Below are 14,051 nucleotides of genomic sequence, written 5' to 3'. Positions count from 1 at the left end.
TTTGTGCATTCTGCCCACATATTAAAGGAAACACTCATCAGGGCCTTCTTTTAAAAATTGTGCTATAAAGGTATAAACCCTCCATTTTTTTTTGGATGCCATTTTGGGAAGGACATGAAGCACCCCCAGAACAGTCAGGGGACCATATTTTGTGCAAGAGCAATTCTTCTAAATATAGACCATAGAGCAATCACAAGAAGGATGCAAGCAATGTCCTTGGATGCTCCGCAGAACAGGAGGATGACAAAGCTGCTAAGAGGGTTTTGCATTGAAATCCTGCGCTCCCCGATTTAGCAGAAGGCTTATTTCGCCCTCTCACATGAGTGGGCTGCCGGAGTGGCCCCACAGCAGTTGCATTTTGAAGCCATTACTTTACCTTGTCCTAGTCCTGCCTTAACAGGTACATAAATTCCCTGGACTTGGGGAAGTTTCATTTTTAACCCAGCAGAAGTAAATTGACTTAGCCAAATGTGGGCTCTCTCTAACATTTGCCAGATATCACTGGGCAATTTCTTTTTTTTAACCTCATCTTCACAGCAGAAACATAAAAGGGGAGATCTATAAACATTTCAGATTCATAATATACTACTTCCTCTAGGTTCTTCTAAGTGGAAAGTTTGCTCTTGAGAAAAGGTGAGCATCTACTAAAAAGTAATTTTCTCTTGTCAGGAGGGCTCGCCATGCACTTGGTTGCAGCTGAAATGTGTTTTAATAAGGCCTTTCTCCTTTAGAAGCCGGGCTTGCTTTTAGTTCCATCCCACAGCCTGAGCAGGGAGGAAGATGGCTCTCAGATATCCTTTTGTTACCCTAATCAGAGCCAGAAGGGCTGTATTGACTTTCGGGCCTTGGGGAGTTGTAGTTCTTTTGTATCCATCTCATCCAAGAAATCAAGTTTGATTAATTTGTCATCAAGTAAAACGTGTGATCCGCTCAGAGCCCGGCCTTTGAAGTGGAAGGATGAACTTGGGCTGCAAAGTCCAGGTCAGCGGGCGAAACAGCAGTGGTGCCGAATTGAACAAGTTCTTCTCCGCAGACCTGCCTGTTCTCATTTAAAACATTTTTTTCTTTTCTTTTTTTTTTTTAAACGTTTTCCACACATGTCTTCTGGGTTGGACTGCTCCTTGGCTGGGGCCTCTTTTGTTTACTTTAATTTAAAAAATAGAGTTATCAGGGCTACAAAGCAAGTAAGGCCCAGAAAACATTTAGCCACTCCACAAGGCATGGGGGTGGGAGGATGTGACCTCTCTACAATCTTAAAAGACCACTGTGAGTGAGAGAGCCACGAGGGCTGAACCCGGTGTCAGCACGTGCTTCTGGAATGAATAATCGGAAGGGGTCTCCAGCTGGGTCATGGGACAGATGCTCATTTATGATGCTCTGGGCTTGTTGACCTGCACTTAGTGGAGTTCTCAAACTGCTGAAAATGCATAAGGTAGTGGCCCCAAGATATTATTTAATCCTAGACTTAGTGTCATATTTCTTGTTCAGATGCTATATATGCTTTATAAAGAGTTACAGGGCTTTTAAAAATTACAGAGTAAGCAATCTTTTTACATTCCACTGTATAAGGATCCCCATATTTCACATGCTGGTGCACAGGCCTTTTGATGACTGCTACCCCTCAGGTATATACATAAAGACACAGTGAATTATTGGCCAGAAGTCAAGGGCTTGTTTGGCTTTCAAAGACATTTAAAAAGCACCAACAAATTATAAACAGCCTCTGTGGTTACTGAATTCAGTGTCTAAGCTATTATTATTAGAGAATTTGAAAACAATAATGAGATTAGTAAAAAACACTCAGCTTTAGAAATCTAAGAGGTTTTTGACTTAAAAAAACACTGCTTATGACAACATTCAAACATTCCTTCATTCAAACATGCATTGCATTCATATTTATATGCCAGGTATGTGCAACTCAAAAATGTCTAAGAAATACTTCCTGCATTTCTTATGGTCTAGTAGTTCAGTTTTAATATTTACCAATCCACTAAATTGTCAGCTCCATGAAATAGGAATGATGTCATGTCTTGTTTTTGTATCCCCAGTGCCTATCATCGTTGTTCAAGAAATATTTGATGAACGAATTAGTCAGTATTGTATATGGTCTATTCTCAGCAACACTAAGGCCTATTAACTTTGCTTTAAGGTAGCCAGGATTAAAATAATAATATAATAATATATAATTATTTTATATATATATATAAAACATAACATGCACATCATACAGGGAACTCTTGGGAGCTTCTCACAATTGTGCCCTCAGTGACAAGTCTGAGGGTCCGCAATCCAAGATGGACAATAGGAGACTTATGCTTCAGTGAGAATTTGTTCAGCCCCTAAAACATTTTCATCAACTGTACTTTTTTTTTTTTTTTTTTGAGACAGGGCCTCGCTGTGTCGCCCAGGCTGGAGTGCAGTGGCATAATCCCAGCTCACTGCAACCTCTGCCTCCTAGGTTCAAGTGATTCTTATGCCTCTGCCTCCTGAGTAGCTGGAATTGCAGTCGTGCACCACCATGCCCAACTAATTTTTGTATTTTTAGTATTGATGGGGTTTCACCATGTTGGCCGGGCTGGTCTTGAACTCCCGGCCTCAGGTGATCCACCCACCTCAGCCTCCCAAAGTGCTGAGATTACAGGCATGAGCCACTGAGCCTGACCCTGAACTTCCTTCTTATGTTATGATGGTAATAATGCTCTTAGAAAATAATTGGAAAGTTCATTTAGGTTTTAAGTTGGTTTGTGGCAAATCAACGCAGAAGTGAAGTGCACAGAACTCAAGTAAATGGGGATGATTTGTTTTTTCCCAATGTGGTACAATGAGGTAGAAAGATCATAAACAAGCAGTTAGGAGACTAACGGGTTTGGCCACAGTGTTGCCACCAAAGACTTGTAGGACCTCAAACAAGTTAAGCTGGGCCAATACCTGAAGAGGAAAGTCGGAAGGTTTCCTTGAAGCAGTTCATTCTCCTCACTGTATGGATGAACTGATACAGCCAACCAATGGAAGTACCATTTACTAACTCTTTACCGCATCCAAAGGGCTGAGCTGGGTGCTTTATATGTTACCGGCTTTGAAGAAGCTCTACCTTGCCCTACCTTGCTCTACCTTGCCCTTCTAAAAGCCCCTTATCATCTGGGGCTCAGATAAGTTGAGGGACTTGCTCAAGGTACAAGCGAATAGAATTTCAACCCAATCAAGCAAATTCCAAACTAAGCTCTTTGCATTGCGTCAGTTTGCTTCTTTCTGATTGTTCATACTCAAGGCTAAATTGGGCATCCCGAACAAGTTCAAATCCAGAGAGAATCCTACGGTCTCCCTGTACTCTTAAGTGACAAAACCACCAAACCTTTTACCGGAACACCTAACATTCTGGTCAAGAAACCAAATTCCATCTTCTCTGCTCTTCTCCTTTCCAATCCCTGGTAGAAGCATTTGCAAACACAAATAGTTAAAGGTCACCAGTAAGAAGTAGAAGAGGGATTTTGCATGATCCATCTGTGCTGGGATAATCCGGAATTGGCCGTGAGTATGTTGAAGGGCCTACACGCTACATCAGTAATTCTTTTTCACCTGCCATCCACACCAGCAAATGTGTTATTCTTGTACATTCTTTGGAGAAGAGTGTTAGGCATGTGTGTCTGCAGATTGGGCACTCAATAAGTGAGACAAAAAAGCAAGCTTCAGATATAAATTTTTTAATTCCCAGTTAAAACCTTGAGAAAATAAGCAAGTAGATGGTGTGTCCTAGCTATAAACTGGTTTTAAGACAAATCTGCTTACATGGAGTTGATGCAAAGAAGCAGGTTAGAAAACATGCATTTTTTCTACATAATGTATGGAATGAAGAAAAGATCATTGATTTTAACGGCCAGGAGATTTGGGATATAGCTGCAACTTTGCCACCAACTGCTTGTATGACCTTGAACGAATTCTTTATACTTTCTGGGTCATTTCTTCATCTGTAAAATGAAAAGTTTGAACTAGGCCAGTGATTTTTCCATCTTTTTCTTAAAGCTGTAAAACCTTTTCTTTGTAAACGAACTCTCATAAGGCATCTCAATTCTTGCACATCATATCTTCAACTTCCATCAAAGCAGCCTCATTGTAGAACAGGCTGGAGCCACAATACCTTAGATGTATCTTGGTTCTGCAACTACCGGTGTGACCTGCGGCAAGTGATTTCACCTCTCTGAATCTCATGCATATGTTTCCACATACACAGACAGGGGACAACAATGACAGCATCTACCTCATAGGGTGTTGGGGAGAACTAATCTCTATGCTTAGATGGCATGGAACTCCATACGTGCTATTGTTATTGTAGATACTACAGCTATGGACAGAGCCACAACTACAGCAAAAGCACATCAAATTCTGCCCAGTCACTAACTTACGGGGGTATCAATCGCTTACAGTGTGTCATTTTGCACTTATCATTTAAAAGACTTACAAATAAGTTTTCTGAACCAACATTCATAGTTAGAGAAGATTCTATATGTAAAATGATGTTTATCACCTGTGATAAAACCAGAGAGAAATGCAAGTGCCTCCTGTAGGTCAGGATAATGGTTATTTTAGTGGAGAGGGCGGGGACACATGAAAGGGCTCCTGGGGTGACTGGCAAAGTTCTATTTCTTGGCCTGCTGTTATAGAGTGTTCTCCTTGTAACAATTCAGTAAGTTACACATTTGTTTTGTGTGGTTTTCTGTACCTTTCTTTTATTTTACAATAAAAAGGTTTTATAAAACCTTTGTTTTGTTTCATAAAACAAAATCAGTGAGTACATAAGTTATGCTTACTGGCTTCCAAAATGTTAAAATTTGGCCATGTGATGCATGTCACTGTGTGTTATTGCTTTATTACACTTTTAAAAATACTTCTTAAAACTATTTTACAATGAAAACTTTGTTTGCCATATCTGAAAGCGTTTCTGTAGAACCACCCTTCTAGGGAACATTCTTTGAAAGCTGATGGACCTCTGTTAAAATGTGGATTCCAAGATGTCTTAAAAAAAAAAAAAATTCTGAAAAAGTCTTGTCCTTTATAACTTGACTATCTTCATGAAACACTAATTATTTTTGCCTTAAAAAGGGGACACAGCTTTAGTGTTTAACCTTCACTTCCATCATTCTTTTCCAGTAAGCGTGAATCACAAAACTCAAATGTTTCCTAAGATCTGAAACCTTTCTCTAGGTCCATACTTTATAGAATCTCATACGTGCAAAAAACAAATGATTTAAGTTTCCTGAGTTAAAGAGGAAATTGGGGAGTAAGAGCTTGTCCACATCTTTAATGCTTAGAGGAGCACACACATTTAGCCCTGCCATCTGTACAAATGGTACCAGAGTTCAACATGCTTACGATTATAAAGAATTTATGATTTATGCTTGCTAGTTAAATACGCTTATGATTTAAACTTATTTTCTCTGGCAAGAAATAAGCTAGTCAGCACCACCGCCTAGCCAGATGATGGGAAATAGAAACATATTTTAATGACATATATTTTAACTTGCTGGCCCTTGTAAATGCTACTGTTTTTTCTTTTCTTCATATAACAAAAGAACCACCGTCCTGTAGGATTCCAGAGATTTTTTTATGCATTCATTAACGAAAAGCAGTTAAAAGTTCTTTAATAGCAGCTACTGCAGTAAAAGGATCACTGAGGAAGAAAAGGCATGCATGGTCTTGGCTTCCAAGAAAACTGTACGTTAGGTGACAAGGCAGAGGAATCTATGCTAATAGAACAACCGAGAACACATTCAAAAAGTGCATCAATAACGACTAGATGATAAAGTACACACAGAATGCATGGTGGCAGTAATCAGATGCAAATATGAGAGGGAAATATTATGAAATTTTAAAGCCTTCCTAGTGTTATGCCCTGCTCTTCAATGATTTCATTAAACTCGCTGTGTTAAAATTAATTAGGCATCACGCACAAAATCCTGAATTGCTTGTTTCTGCAGGGAGAGATAGGAAAGTCTGCAGATGAATGGAAGAAGAGTTTGTTGGTACGTTTTGTTTGTTTTTAAAGGAATATATTAGACAGCCAGAAAGGAGGAGTAAATTCACTTTACTTGCCGAAACAGGGGACAACTGAATCTCACGGGCAAATTGCAGCACAAAAGAGCAACAAGAGTAATTGACTTATTCTAAAACGAAACCATTCTTAGTGGAGGGTAAAGAAAAAGAATTAAAATAAGCAAGATGTGTTTTCTAAGAGACCCAGATGAGCCCTATCGACAAATGTGTTCAACAGGGAAGTGTAAAAATAAAAATAGTTACTCCCCATCAGATTACCAGACAACCTACTAAGCGTCAGACTCCATGCTACCAGCATCACACATATTAGAGCTGTTGGACAGAAGCTTTTAATATGTGTTGGAATAAACAAGGTTATGCTAATCACCACACACACACTGGAAATCTAATAATGATTAAGTGATGTGGTTGATTAAACTGCATGAAATTTTTAAACTGGAGGATGAAAATGACATTTCTATACTATAAGAACCTCAATACAGAATGAGAATTAGTAGCAACAGATTACAAAAGATCTCAAAATAAAGTTCTACAAACTAACACTTAAACAAACCCTGTGAACTACTACCTTGAAAAATGAAGAAGCACAAATTCATAGCAATATAGTCCCAAATTAGAAAATTGCAAGAACAGTCTAAACATTTGCACTAAACACATAAATCACTACCTTTTCAAGTAAGAAAAGTATAGTCTAGTCTTACCTTATTGCTGCAAAAGGCTGGAATAAAAAAATACTGACTTATAGAAGCAACTTTCACATGTATCTGAACATCAAACACAACACACAATATAAAATCAAAAATAACTAGAACAGAAAAGTTTTCAGTCTGACCTTAAAAATACTGAGCAAATCACTAGATGAAGCCAGATCAAAAGGAAGGGCATTACACCAGCTTGTAGCCAGATGTGAAAGGGTCCCCAACTGCACAGGGCACAGATGGTATAAAATAGGGGGGTGGGGGCACAAGCAGATCCAAAACATAATCAAACAAACCTGGTTCAACTTACACAGGTAAGACTATTCTAAAGAATTAATAACTTTCAATGCAACTGATAAGTTTTTAAATTTGGGACAAACAATGTTAGCTGTCTCAAGATAAAGTATGCTCACTAGTTTAAATTTTGAAATTCTTTTGTATAATCATTGAAATAAATTCTCCATGAGAATATATTCAAAGTCATGGTGACTTGTTTTAAATGAATACTGAAAAGACAGTGTTAAAACTTAGAAACAATGGTTGTAAGCCACATTATCTGATTAAAGTCTGAGAACTTTGGGGAGAATTTAATGTATATCCACAGAATTAATACCTCTATTTGAAAACAGAAACACTGTTAAGTTTATTAAAATGTTCAAAGTCCTTTAATATTATCCATTCATCATGTAATGTAAACTGCTAAAATTCAAATTTTCGCCTTAAGCCTTCATTAAAAGTTGCTTCTTTGTATGTGAAAAGATGAGAGGTAGCATAAATTTTCTATAGAAAACTCAGAAACACTCAATTTACTTCATGTTCAGTTCTATAATGGAATGTTGACACTTTAATAAATCCGAAATAAACATCTGTTCCAAAATAAAAGTTCAAGAAAAATTATCTGACTTCGATATTGGAAATTGAAATTTTCGTAAAGAAATCTTGCATTTCACTAAATGAGTTGGTAACTTTTTTCAGGCAGCAACCAAAACAAAAACATTTAACACAGATTCCTTCAATCTCATGATTTCTGAAGGACACAAAAGCATAGAATATCCAAAAGCTATTGTATTGGATATTCTAAGAAGGTACACTCAAGACACACATATACAATGGAACTCTAAATTTCAGTAGCAATGATGAACAAAAAAATATTGACTTTGCAATGACTTTTGCTTATCACTCACATCGTTTAGGGAATACTTATTTGACTTTTTTTGACATTTCTATGTATTAAAGGATCTCTCCAGTTTAGTAACAGCTTTGCTAAGCTACGTTTTGAAAGTGACAATTAATTTTAGTGGAAATTCATTCCCAGGCTACTTTGATAGTCATTTGAACAGTTTTGCGTTATTTTACATGCAATTTTATAGCTCTGTAATGTTCATTTAATCTTGTTCAATGATGCTGAACCCCAGATGCCATAAGACATTATAGAAAAGTAGTTACTGCACATATGGAGTAACTACTTTTCTGAACATTAATTTCTTTTCTTTTAACAGGCTGAAATGGTATTTAGAAAAGAGAAAAACCACCACTCTGTATTAAAGGCTTTATATTATGGACTTCCAGGGATGGGCTCCCACGACTGCTGTGGTCCCAGCCATAAAGTTCTTATTTACGAGCATGATCTACTCAAGTCTCAGTATTAATGGTTTTCTCCAGCCTTCATAAGATTGTTGGTATCATACATTGGAATCAGGTCACCTGACAGAGCTTAGGGGTTGGGAGGCTTTCCTCATTTGTCATATGTGGGAGTTGGATAAAATCGGGGGTTCTCCAAGAGCGATCTGAGCACCATCAGCATTAGAATCACTAGGGCACTTGTTAAAAATGCAGATATCCTCCCAGATATCTAGTGCTGGGGTCAAGAAATGTGCATAATAAGTATCTGAGTGATTTTGCTGCATGCTAAGGGGTGAGAAGCACTGGTAGATGATCTCAAAGGTCCCTTCCACTCCAAAATTCTAAGAGTCCCTGAATTTTCTTTTAAAAATGGATTCATGTCAGCAACATGAAAGAATTTCTAGAACACAAGACAGTGACTTTTGGCCTCAGTGGGCCAATCTGAATAAGTATTCTTAGATTTGGATGTATATGTAAAAATAGAAAATAAAATCAGAACAGTATAATCCGACATGAAAGGAATCTGTTTGGGATTTCTTCTTGGGAGAAGTAGAGGGGCAACCCGCTCTAATTGCTATAAATGACCACAGGTTCAAAGGGACTTTTCATTGCCTCAGTCCATATTTTTTTCCATGTCACCCTCTGACTCCTCCCAGCTGTTGAGATCCAGGCTTTTTACAATCCTGAGTCATCAAACTCTTGAGTAATTTTAACTGATCTCAATAGATTCTTTTCAGAAGTAAACAATTCACAGGCAGTCCTCTACTTTCATTTGTAATGAGTAAAATCTCACAGAAACATACAATGTAGGAAAGGTGAAGGGTAGAATTACATTTTTAAAAGCAAGTTCCATATTCAGAGAGCTAAAAAAAAATCAACTCCTAATTTTCTCTCTTTGGGCATAATATTTGATGAAATATTTTCCATTATCTCCTATATGTGAGTTTATTTTATTCTTTTTCTTCCCAGACACTTATAAGGCCAATGAGAGCCTAGGTTTTGAGATATTTTAAGCACATCTGGAGCGATCTAGCTTTGACACATTTTTATTAGGTGCATGAAAGCTAAATGTCTTATTGCCAAGTATCATTTTTACATTTTCTCGTCAAATTTTTATAAAAGCATAGGAGCAAAATGCAGTAGGATCTTAAAAGAATTCCACAAACATAGCTGGATAAATTCTGCTGCTGAGCCAGAACTGTTGGCTGGAAGGCAGCGCCACCATGTGATCGTTCCAAAGGCTGTCAGTTTTGTCTAAAGACACAAGTTGGGATCCTCTAAGAGTTGGGCAACTAATAGCAAAAGCCCACTTCCTGTCATAGGAAGGTTATTTTCAAACTCCAAACCCCAGCACCACTTCTGTCTCTGAGAGGGAGAGGGAGAGAAGGAGGAGCTGTTTACAAACAGGATGTCTGATTACGGAGTTACATCAGTGGCCAGATTGGATCAGATACTTAGTGCTTGATTAGGGTGGCTAGTGGGCAGGTTAAGGCTCGCAGATTCTGAGTACTCTCCATTTAAGGACACCTGCACCGGGATACAACTTGCCGACTTCAATGCCCCGCTCTGCGGCTGGCTAGCCCTACGTCTTTAACAAGGGACAAGTTTGGCCAAGGCTCAGTTGGTGGATTGTATATTATGTCTATAGGACCCAATTAAATCTAAAGTTTCTAGGCTATAAAGTCTTGTGACTGTGTGCATGGTGTAGACGTGGGCTAAACTCAAGAAGAGGGGTGAGAAAGAGTCAACTTAATCTTTAAAGTTTATTAGAGTTGTGTTTTCCTTTTCATGTTTTTGCTTCATAAAGTGTACCATGAATCTAACAGCAATATTATATTAAATGTACATGTTTGCAGTAAATTATACCCTCATTTAAGAAATGTGGAAAAGTTGGGGGGAAAGAGGAAATCTTAAAACTGAGTTAAGTCAGTTCAGCAAGTGCTTACAAAAGACAGTCAAAATATAGGCAAGTTACTTTAAATGGGTATTATCTGTCCTTACTTTCCCAATGTAGGCAAGCGCCTGTGATATAACAATTTAGGGAATAATGGGAGAATAAAAAGCATACTAGTTTCAATCAGATTTCCTGGCATATATCACAGACCCTAAGGAATTACAAAGACAAAAATGCGAGCTCTTTGGTTTCTGTATGGTTCTTTGCAGTGTACAAGGCTGCACCTGCAAGCACTTGGATGAAAAGACCGGGATTCTACTGGAAGTTTGCACTTTCCCCACATCGGCCAAGATGGGTAAACTGCCTTAACACCAAAGTCACATGCGCCACAAAATATTTCCTTCTATCTCAAAAGAGTATTAGCTTCTTTAATCTAAGAAGGTAATGAGAGGTTTTTAAACTGATTAAATCAGCTTAGTTCATACAAAGTCTATTATGATTAAATACTCAATTAAAACAATTTCCAAACCAAAATCTGACAAAATCCTCTCTGAAAGTAATTTAGATGATAGGTTTTTAACATTAGGCAAATTAAATCCTTCTCAAAGTTGGTATTTTCTAAAGGGTCAGAAACAGTTGCAGAAGTTCACTGGGGCAAAAATCTACTTTGTGTGCTAGTCATGTTCCATGATCATAAACAGAAACTAGAAATATTAACGTGAGCCTAACATTCCTATTTATTTTATTTTTACTTCAAAGGCTACATACATGCAAAAGTTGAACATGTCATCACAAATGCTTTAAATAAAGTTCAAAAAATAAAAATACTTCAAAATCCATTTACTTATGGAAATATATATGACAATTATAGTGAAGTCAATTATATCCTTTTTTCTAATCAGAAAAATACTTATATTATAAAAAAGAGTTTTAATTCATGTCCAGAATAATTAAAACTCTTGAGTCATAATTTTAAAACAAGTTGAATGTTAGTACAATGTTTGGAGAAACAAGTCCCAGGCTTTTGCTAATTGCATCTGATATACTTCATTTTGAAATCACTAAGGAAACTCAAGTTTAGAAAAAAAAAAGCATTTTAAAAAACTTATGATGGGAAGTATTATGGCTGAGATGGTTACTAACCAAGTGAAGGGCACGACTTCCATAAACAGATAATGTTCAAAGTCCTTTAAAATGTTTGAATGGAGAATTTTATCTACAAACACATAGTGGAGGCTTAAAGTAGCCTCGAGTCTCTCTGCTAGTCAACACTGCAAGAGGAATTAAAAATCCCAGGTACAGTGAAGTTCTGAGTGCACTGCCCTTTTGAAAAATGTGTGAGCAGGCACTAGCTCCTGTGACTCCAAAGCCGACTGGGGGAAGTGTCTTCAAATGGCCCTGCCCTTTATCAGGCAAAAGCAGCCAAAGGCTTGGCAAAGTCAGGAGAGGGAAATCTGCGTATTCTGAGCAAGTCTCCATGGTCCAGAGGGTGACCATTTCCTTCTAATAAAACCAATATTTCTTTGGTAGAATAATACAATATATATCAACAATCCCAATAATTAATATGAGCAGAATGCACTCAAAGTTCAACTTTGTAAATGTTCACATGCATCCTGGAAATGAGATTTAACTTCCTGCACCTACATGAAAAAGGGTGGGGACAGCTGCCCAGGCTGGAGGACTACTGATGATGAGAAATGACACACAATGTGAGCAGGGAAAGGGATCATTTAACAAAATGTGTCAGTGTTGACTGGGAAAGCCTTAAGTGGGTAAACACACCCGAACTTTGCAAGGAGCTTAATTCAAACAATTAAAATATCACCTTCTCTTTAAATCAGAAACATCAGGTTTCCTATTGGGAGAAATCCCTTGCTACCATTCTAAGCCTTCGGTTGAAAAGGCCAAATTAAAATTCGGGTTAGAAATGTTTGCACAGAGGGTCCAAAGACTTAGAGCTTGATTTATATCCTGATACTGAATTGTGATTATAGTTTTCATGTTAGGCAATCCAACTATTATTTTCCTTTTATCACTAAAAAAAAAAAAAGTTTTAAAAAGGAAAATTAAAGATTTGTGTGCTGTCAGTGCAAAATCACATTAAGTATGGTTTTTCTTTTCCCTGGGACAGAAAAAAACAATGCCCAGCTCACAGTACATAGGAATGTGTCACAACAAATAATCAGAAGACAGGTTTCTCCAAGCTAGTATTCCTCCTTGTACAGTGTGGTATTCAAAAGCAGTATTGTCACGATTATGCATATTCTCATTAACTAGGTACAGCAGAGCTACTTAAAGGGAAACCGATTTCTTGTGCCTCAGTGAAAGGGGAGTGTAGAAAACAATAATTAGGCTGAATAAGGAATTTTAAACAGCAAAAAAAAAAAAAAAAAAAAATCAGAGTGAAAAGAACAGAGAATTTAGAAAGCCAAAAAAAAGTTTTTTTGTTTTTTTTTGTTTTTTTTAAAAAGCAAGTAATGTGACGGTAGAAACCCACACAATCTCCCCCCACCCCACCTGCCACTTTGAGTCCTAATTGCCCATCTGCAAGGACAGAAACCCACTCTAAATTGACCAGCATCGGCTTCGGCAAGTCTTCTCTTCACTCTCCCTCCTGTTAAGACCGTTTCCAAAACCAATCAGCAAAGGACAAAGAATTCTTTACAGAGTGCAATTAGTGTTTTCCACGTCCACCTTCAAAAGCATGATGCTCTTCATGGGCTAAAGGACAGAAAAAAAACAAAAAAGAAAAAAAGGAAAGAAAACTTTAAGCAAAGGATGGGCCAACCCTCCTCTAGGCATCTCATTCAGCTTCCCCAAATGTTGGCAAGAACTCAAACACCTTATTTTATTTTATTTTTTTTTGCCAGTAACTGTTAGCTAAGGCGTGCATTTCCTGAGAAACGTAATAATGAAAATTAAAACAAGGAATAAACAAGCAATGGGCATGCTGCCTGTTTCTTCTTGCTGTGCCTGGGAGGATGAGTCATCTCAGCAAGCCGATGAAGAGAGTATGTTGGGCTGCAAGCAAATGCCGCAGGGGAAAATGTGCCCCACAAAATGCATTGTGGGGAGTGGGGAGAGGGGGTGCCTGACACAACCCAAGACAGAGCCACTCACAAGCCTATCTTTAAAAATAAACTAAAAATAAAACGAAACAAAGAACCACACCAGGGTGACAGCAATTATATCTAAGTGCCCCTGCTCTCTACCTTTCAACACTCTCCATGGGAAATGAAGTTTCATAAAATTGCTAAGTCTTATTTTTCCAAATCATGTTTCCCCCTGCCAATAGATATTCAGCTCTATCATCTGGCTTGCAAAATTACTAATTTTAATTAGGAACTCTAGAATATATATATATTTTTTTGAGACGTAGTTTTGCTCTGTAGCCCAGGCTGGAGTGCAGTGGCACAATCTCGGCTCACTGCAACCTCCTCTGCCTCCCGGTTTCAAGCAATTCTCCTGCCTCAGCCTCTGGAATAGCTGGGATATAGTCGCATGCCACCTCCCCAACTAATTTTTGTATTTTTGGTAGAGACGGGGTCTCACCATGTTGGGCAGGCTGGTCTCGAACTCCTGACCTCAAGTGAACCACCTGCCTCAGCCTCCCAAAGTACTGGGATTATAGGCGTGAGCCACCAGGCCCAGCTGGAACTCAGGAATTTATGCTACCAAAAATATTTTCAAACACTTAATGTTGTTTAAAGTAGAAGATGCCACAGGGAGACCTACGAAATACATAACATTTTCTCTAAGGCAAAAGACTAAGTGTGACAATCTAC

General features: G+C 38.0%; 1 protein-coding gene across 2 annotated transcripts in view; it reads right to left on the bottom strand.

Moving 5' to 3' along the window:
- Window positions 1–14,051, bottom strand: part of EIF4E3 (eukaryotic translation initiation factor 4E family member 3) — a 122,753-nt gene that overhangs the window by 68,915 nt on the left and 39,787 nt on the right. Inside the window, exon 7 of one of the 2 annotated variants that reach the window (XM_055260638.2) lies at window positions 10,114–12,987. The exons of the other annotated variant lie outside the window; for it this stretch is intronic. Within the exon in view, the coding sequence (XP_055116613.1) occupies window positions 12,941–12,987 (47 nt within the window). The 3' untranslated portion in view covers window positions 10,114–12,940. Of the gene's footprint in view, window positions 1–10,113; window positions 12,988–14,051 lie in introns of those variants that run through there. 2 annotated transcript variants of the gene reach the window in all.

Source organism: Symphalangus syndactylus, chromosome 21, assembly GCF_028878055.3.
Source record: "Symphalangus syndactylus isolate Jambi chromosome 21, NHGRI_mSymSyn1-v2.1_pri, whole genome shotgun sequence".
NCBI classification, from domain to species: Eukaryota; Metazoa; Chordata; class Mammalia; order Primates; family Hylobatidae; genus Symphalangus; species Symphalangus syndactylus.
This window is presented reverse-complemented; position numbering and strand designations above follow the sequence as displayed.